Below are 8,282 nucleotides of genomic sequence, written 5' to 3'. Positions count from 1 at the left end.
AATTAGCAAAATGTTGGGGATTTGTAATGAAAAAGAGTCAGAGATTAGGGGAAAGGTTTAGTCTTGTAATGTAACTTTTTTGGTTTACTTTAAACTAGTTCACATGCATAATTAATTGTCTTTTTATTTTTCAAATAGAGTATCATTTCCTCACTTTAACAGTTACGAATGAAATAATTATCTTAAATATATCTTTTAACTCAATCCAAGGGATATAATGCAAGGATTTGATTGATTGGCTAACAATATGCAACTTGCTTATGCTGCTTATATGAAATTGAAAAACTACCATATATAAAACAACTTCTAACCTTCATATACTAATGTAGTTAAAAAGAAAAGGAAAAAGATTTTTTTTTTTCTTGTGTGTTATTTTTGATTAAGCAATAAATATCCTGAAAAATATTTTTAAAATTGCTTTTTTTTTTTGGCCGAATATATGAATAATAATTTCAGAGTTGTTATATTCCTCTACTTGAAATTCTTTTTTTTTTCTCTTTTTTCTTTTTTCCGAAGTTATAATCGCAATCTAATAATATCACGACGAGGTCACTTAAACATACGTCAAAGTCGACGTGGAGAGGTGGAAAATAGGAGCAGATCGAATATACACGTTTTGACTGTCATCTGCCAGTGACAAAATTCGGCAGTTTCGTTGCGCCACGTGGCCTTCTACTCACCCTTGATTATCTCAATTCAGAAATAATCGAACCCGGTCGCCTGACCGGACTTGTGATCCTTAGTTTTCGCCACCGGAGCTGGGGTCGCCTTCCGCCGTCGAACCCCGGGGACTTCCGGAGGAGTGAGCGATCGAATTAGCGCGAAGTTGAGACCTTTGAAGAATGGATGCTTCTTAATGTCGGCGGACCCGCGTTTCGACCCCAGTCTCCGGGTCGGGTCCTTGTTGAGCAATCCGGATATGAGGTCCCGCGCGTGGTGTTCAAGCGCGCCGGACGGCACGGCTGTCGGAAACGTCAACGGCTTCTTTATAATGCTTCTTAACGTCGTCTCGTTCGACGAAGCCGCAAACGGCGTCCGGCCATAGATCAACTCGTAGAGAAAAATTCCAAAGGCCCACCAGTCGACGGCGTTACCGTGAGACCCGCCGGCGGCAACTTCCGGCGAGACGTACTCGTGGGTACCAACGAAGGAGCAGGACCGAGCGGAAACGGGCTCAGCGACGAAGAGCCAGTTGGGAGACAGAGTTTGGACCTTCCTCGACCGGAAAAGCCGGTTGTATAGGCAGGAAAAAGGAGCTGCGGAGGTGGCGGAAACAGCAGGGTTAGTTTTGGGGTACGCCGTTGTTTCGGGAAATGCCGTGTTGGGGGAAGAGTTTGGTGATTCAACGGCAGGGGTGGCGTCGGAACAGAGAGATAAATCAAAATCCGATAACATAATGTGACCGTCTGATCGGACGAGAACATTCTCCGGTTTAAGGTCTCGGTAAATGATTCCAAGCATATGAAGGTACTCTAAAGCAACAAGAACTTCCGCTGCATAAAATCTGAAAATCAAACACCAGATCAATTCAGTTTAATTAATTCTACAGAAAAAAAGATATAATATCACACCCACAAGGAAAAAAAAAAAGTAATGATTATGTGAAGTAAATTGTTGCACAAGAACGGTGATAAAATTCCTGACGAAGAAAATGCAAGAGAGAAGAGAAAAGCAGAGGATAAACGAACCCCACTTCATTAAAATGGAAATTTTTTTAAATAAAAGTCAGAAAATATTCATCGAACCCAATCTCGGCAGCAGAGCAGAGATGCATTAATTAATATTGAAAATGAATTTATCCCAGAGAAAGAAAATGAATAATTTCCATTGAAGGAGACATCACAGAAAGCTAAAGCAGACAAGATTGTAACATCTCAGGTTTTCACACCACAACCAAACAAAAACCATACTGAAAACTCTGAATTCAATTTTATATTTATAAACATTAATATTTTTAAAATCGTTCCAAAAGAGCTTTCCAAGAATCTTCATAATATCTCAGTGAAAAAAAAAGGTTAAGGATGATGATGATGATCTGTATGACAGTACCTAGCGGAGGTGAGAGAGAAGCGTTTCCGTGGCTGTTTATGGCGGAGAGAATGCAAATCCCCACCAGAACAAAACTCCATAACAATACAAGAGAAATGAGAAGCTTCAAACTCAGCGTAAAGTGTAGGCAAAAACGGATGATCAAGCATCTTCAATATTTTCCTTTCCATTTCCGCTCTATGAACTTTCTTCTTCAATTCCAACGCTTCTTTATCCACGACTTTCATCGCATACAAACACGAAACATCATCATCATCATACTCGTCGTCGACGTCGTCGTCGTCTTCGTCATCTTCATCTTCGTAACAACACCCTTTACTCAAGTTCCTCAACTGACACAAATAAACAGTACCAATGTCACCAGCACCAATCCGACGGAGAAGCCGAAAATCACGAAACGTGAGTTTAGATTTGCGACGACGAATAGCGGAGTAAGCGAAATCAGATGAACGATGAGGCTTTAAATGGAGACTGGCGGGTGAAGATCGGGAAGTGGGTAAATCAATGGCGGCATCAAATGAAAGACGACTGAAGCTACTACAACTCTCGCTGCTCATAGAATTTTGGCTGGAATTGGAATTAAGAGCGTCTGATTCTGAGGGAAGGTGTTGTAACATGTTAGGGTGAATATAAAGAGAGAAACGGATTAGGGCATTGGAGTTGGATTAGGGTTTTTGGGTAAGGAGAGGAAGGAGATGAAAATGGAGAGAGCGAGAGAGAAAGAGAGAAGAAGAAAGAGAGGATGAGAAGCGCGAGAAGTAGTTGAGGGGGTATTTATGCTTTAGATGTACGGAGGTTTTTTCATTCCTAATCTTTGGTTTAAATTTCAAAATTCCCTTTTTAACCCTCCTTTCTTCTTCTATTTACTTTCCTAAACAACCCTCTCTTTTCTTTACCTTATCCCTCTAATTTTAACTCTTTTTTCTTCAAACCTCCCATTCTTAAACTTCCTTACCTTACCCTCTTTTCATGAACTTCGCAAACATTTAACACATTCTTAATAGAGCTAATGTGTGATATAATGCAATCTAAATCACATGTTTAGATCAACCATTTTTTGACCTTATTTGTTATATAAAACTTATTTCGTTCAAACTCTCTTTTCAATTCAATCCTTTTCCTCACAGTTTTCACTCTTTATAATATCATTACCGTTTTTTATTTGATTACTTATGTTTTTTCAACCCTCCCTAATTCTTAGTTAATCATGATTACATTTTAATTCCCTGCGAGTAACTTGGGAGATAGCATGTAATATAGGTTACTAAAAATATGAAAATGGTTAGGAGTGTTTGTCGAATAATCAATGATGAATGGGAATGGAATCATTAAACATCAAAACAATATTAAATAAATTTGGGTTGAAATTTATGGGAATGGAATGTGTTTAGAACTATAAATTGAGCTCAAGAAACACAATCCAAATATTGATTTAATTTTGGATTGTATTACATTACATTACAAACTCATTCCATTATGTGGTTCATATGACATTGATCTACATAATATTATTTTATGAAAAAATCATGAACTCACTAAACATATAACTAAGGTCTTAAATACATTACATACTATGTATCCCTATAGCTCAATGACTTATTAAATATAATTTAAAGTTACCAATTTAGGATAAAACATAAAAGTAAATTTGATTCTTAAAAACATAGTGAGAAGCAATTTTGTCATTTTACTAAATATTTATCATTTAAGTTCCTGAAAAAAGTAGTTGAGTTTTTTAACTTTGTTGATAAATCTCTTAACTTAGAGAAAAGATTAATACTCCTAAATTTTATAAAAAAAATTATTTTAAATAACATCGTTTTAAAATTTATAAAACGATAAATATAGATAATATAAGATATTGTAAGAGTCTTAAAAATAGTTAATAAAATATAAAATTTTATTATATTTGAAAACCATTCTATTTTATATTTTATATCCAACAACTCAATAAGTTTTTATTTTATGTCTATAGGCCCTTAATTAAAAAAAAAAAAGAAGTATAAAAACCTACCGGATTTAAAGAAAAAGAGACAATTTGACATGCAATTAGAAGGTCAAGACAAAACTTTTAATTTAGTCAAAATTTTAAAATTATATATGAATTGAATTCATTTATTATTTTTTAACATTGGAAATGAATATATATATATATGTGTGTGTGTGTGTGTGTGTGTACATAGTACAATGGTACTAAAATTTTTGTCGTAATTTAATAGAAATAAATGAGATGTGATGTGTATTTAGTGTATGATAAAGAATAGATGTAATAAATAAATAAAAGGAAGCAGTAAAGACTTGGGGAGTTTGGTATGCGTATGGTACCACTCATTGTATTTGTAACTATTCTATTAATAATTTTATAGTTTGTTGGCCGACTTCTATCCTCATTTTATTCTTTTTCTATAATATTAAACATTTTTAATCCTATATGTTAAATGAGTAAATTATTATAATTTAATTATTTTACCTTGTGTTTAGAGCATAAATTATTTTAATTTAAATTATAATAGCACTTATTTAGTTTATAAACTATTTTAGTCTAAGAAATAAATAATAAACGTGCTAGTATCTATAGCCTCATATAATTCTTATTTTAAATGTCTTTTTAATACTTAATTTTAATTTTATAATATTATCTAATTATTGAAGATTACATATACAATACAAGCATTTGATCATATTATTAATGCTAATCAAATGTTCATGTTTTTCTTTTAAAAAAAATGATAAACTTTCTTGGTTTAAAAAAACCAATCCTGGCATAGATGCTTAATTCTTTAGCCAAGGGGTTGTTTACACACCAACTTAACTCCCAACCTATGGAATAGATTGAACCAAAAGTTCTTAGGTATAATTATACCCAACTTCAGAGCTTTGACATATAGTTTATGCAATTTTTCTACTAATCATTTGAAATGTTTAATATTTTTATTCTAGCCATTTTATCTTATTGGGTAAAAAAATTTATAAAAAACTAATGCATCAAATGTTTAGTAAGAGCAACACAAGTTATTAAATAAGGATCTACCTAATCATCATAAGTTGATCTAGTGGTAAAAATAGGATATAGTCTCAATAGCTAATTAAGAGCTCATGAGACTCAAATATAGTAAGGTCGGCGAGTTGTCCCGTAAGATTAGTTAAGGTGCACGTAAGTTGGCTCGAACGGCACTCACGTATATCAAAATAAATAAATAAATAAAATCAATATAGTCATCATCCAAGTTGAATAAAAGTAATAATTATAGTGTAAGAGATATTTCACAACGTAAATGTAGAAGATTGAAGTAATTTAAGAACATTTTTTTTAAAATTATAAACCTCCGCCAGATTTAGCGCTATGTACTAATATTATGCTATACACTAACAAATTCAAACATTTCTAAGGGTTTAGATTCCAAGCTTCAACATCTTATTTTTCAAATTAGTTAACTAACTATTTTTATAGATCACAATAGATTTAGGTAATTTATTTTTTCCAGTTTGTAATTCAAACAAATTAATCTTTTTAGAAGAGAATTTTTTTAAAAGAAAGGAATTATGTCTTGTAGAGTAAGTGATGAAATATTCTGTTTCTCTCACAATTTCTAGAAATTGTGACAAGAATTTTTTGAATTTTCTTCTTTTAGATGGATTGGTCTTCAAAATTCTAACCAATTTTAAAATGTGAAGTGTTTTTATTATTATTAATTTGAGAAAAGAAAAATAGACAAATAAACGTGAAGGACAAAACCCTATGTTTTGTTTAGGTTATAAAAAAAAGAAAAAAAGAAAAAAAGGAAATAGAAAAGAAAAGGGATGGCACGTGAGAGCAGAGGGGATGGGTAAGGTTTGGCACGTGGGTATAGTGTAGGAAAAAGGAAGGCAAAGGAATAGGAAACGTTGTTTGGGGGCAGGGATGACGTAATAATAGAATTGGCACGTGTAATGAGTTTGTTTTCTGATGGTTGTCACGTGGCATATGTTACTTCTTTTTTCAAATGATTATAATTATAATTAAGAAATAAGAAATAAGAAATAAAAAAAGAAAAAGAAAGAAAGAAAGCGCGTGGGGGGGGGGGGAATGTAGGCGCGTGTAAAGTGAAAGAAAATTGGCAACTTCTTTTCTCTTCATTGGTTAATACTTAAAATTGGTCAACCCTTTGCCGTCCTGCAACCTCCAACCCCCTTTTTCTTAAATAAATTAAGATAAATTTAAGAATATTGTAATTTTATATCGAGGATTTACTTTTATTTTCATTAATTTAAAATAATTGTGAGGTTAAAACGAAAAATTAATTAATTCTTAATTCTCTTAAATCAATAGAAAGAAGTTTAATGTTAAAGATGGTAAGTATAAGTTTTTTTTTTTTTGGCAAATGAAGGTTAGAAGAGCAAATCTTAAAACCTAAAATTAAGGAATAAACGAGAACTTACCCCTACAATTAGTGACTTATAAGGAATTTTTCTGTGTTAATTTTTTATTATTATAAATTTTGATATAAAAATATTTAATAGAAATCTATGATAACAATAGATAGATATTAATAAATTTCAATATAAAATTTTATGAAAATATTGATAAAAGTTTATTAGTGTTTTGTTTATTTTTTTATAGTAAAAAAAAATTGTGGTGTATGTAAATAAGGAAAGGTATGTATTTGATTTGGTATCTTAAATAGAAAAGTGACAAGTTTTTGTAATATATCAACTAAAGAAAAGTGGTAGCAATGAAATTAGAAATGGAAGTTTTGGACATACAGGGAAAATAAAACACTTTGTACTTTTTAATCTTTACCACATTTAAATTTAAAATCCAAAAGATGGGGCCTATCATATGATATTGCATTAAATACATGATTTGATATGTTATTATAAGTCATTTTGAACTTGTTAATTAAATTAATACATTTTGGCATTTCTTTTTTAAGGGAATTTAATTGGATTTATATAATATTTTTCCCCATTTTGAAGAGTTAATTATTATTATTCATATTATTTGAAAAAAAATATTATATAACGTATGTAATCACATTAATAGTAACTTTTTCAAAAAAGAAAAAATCATCGTTCAAAGACAAAATCAGACTTTATAAAAACAATGAATTATTCGGTAATCTTACTTATGGTTGGTAAGATTAAATTTTTGAAAACGTTTTCATTGTGTATTATGTACGTTTAGTGATCTAATTAATATAGTTTTTAAATATAAGTTTCGAATATTTGACTATTAGAGTCTGTTTGTTTCACATATATTACTTTGAGATTTCAAACAAACATTAAATATCACTAACAATGTTTGTTTCATGAGATTTCATTTTTCCAAATATGTGGTATTGTTATTCAAGAAATGTTAAAATAATTTACCTAACAAATGTTTTTTTTTTAATGCCCTCCTAATTTTAGGTTTTTAATATGGGGAAGATTTAATAGAGCCTAATTTATTAATTAATTATTATTTTGTTTCGGTTTCTATATACAAGATTGGAAAATCAAACGTATTAATTTAATGACACTAATTTTATTGTATATTTAACTAGACGTACTAATTACATCTTAGACATTTGATATCTATATCCATTTTCACGAATCAACATTTGTGATTCAAACAATCCTTTAAAGAAAGTAACTAGACCTCCTTTATTTATTGTTTTAGTAGAATTATATTTTCTTAACATACCTGCTCATAATAGTGCTTCATTAGATTCGACATTTATTGGATTAGATATCTGTCTAGACTTCTCTAATACCAATTATTAAATAACATGAGATTTCATCCCAAACTAATTAGTAAAAGAAGTGTAACATATGCATGTTATAAACAGTATTTGTAAAGTCCAAGATTTTTTACGATTAGATCAAAATCCTAAACAAACTGGAAGCTACCACAAAAAAAAAAAAAAAAAAAATATTGAAAATCACGTTACAAATTCTAAACCAATAATTATATCCATTAAAACCATAAACTTTATTACGTGAATAAATAAGACTTGTTTAAGATTCTATTTCAAAACTATCCATACTTTTAATTTTTATATTAAACAAGTTTAGGAAGGAGCATTGTTTGTTTTCTCATATTTAGAACTTTAGGAGAAGAATAGTTTTCAATTTTTATGATTGTTGCGTCAATCCATATTTGAGTTTTCAAAATAAAGGGTGATAATGCAACTAAAAGAAATGACCTAAGTACGTATCTCCTTTGGTAGCCGTAGCTAGTTAATGAATAAAACATTATGCATTTCTTCCGATGC

At 30.6% G+C, this 8,282-nt stretch overlaps 1 protein-coding gene across 1 annotated transcript; it reads right to left on the bottom strand.

Moving 5' to 3' along the window:
* Window positions 1-440: 440 nt before the first annotated feature.
* Window positions 441-2,794, bottom strand: LOC103488038 (protein kinase PINOID). Its single transcript, XM_008446581.3, has 2 exons — window positions 2,050-2,794; window positions 441-1,504 (listed from the first exon to the last, which is right to left on the bottom strand). Exons 1-2 carry the CDS (start codon window positions 2,664-2,666, stop codon window positions 697-699), a joined length of 1,425 nt encoding a protein of 474 aa, XP_008444803.2. The 5' UTR covers window positions 2,667-2,794; the 3' UTR covers window positions 441-696.
* Window positions 2,795-8,282: the final 5,488 nt, after the last annotated feature.

This window comes from Cucumis melo, chromosome 12 (genome assembly GCF_025177605.1).
Source record: "Cucumis melo cultivar AY chromosome 12, USDA_Cmelo_AY_1.0, whole genome shotgun sequence".
Classification (NCBI taxonomy): domain Eukaryota; kingdom Viridiplantae; phylum Streptophyta; class Magnoliopsida; order Cucurbitales; family Cucurbitaceae; genus Cucumis; species Cucumis melo.
The sequence above is the reverse complement of the archived record's forward strand: the minus strand, read 5'-3'. Positions and strand labels throughout refer to the sequence as shown.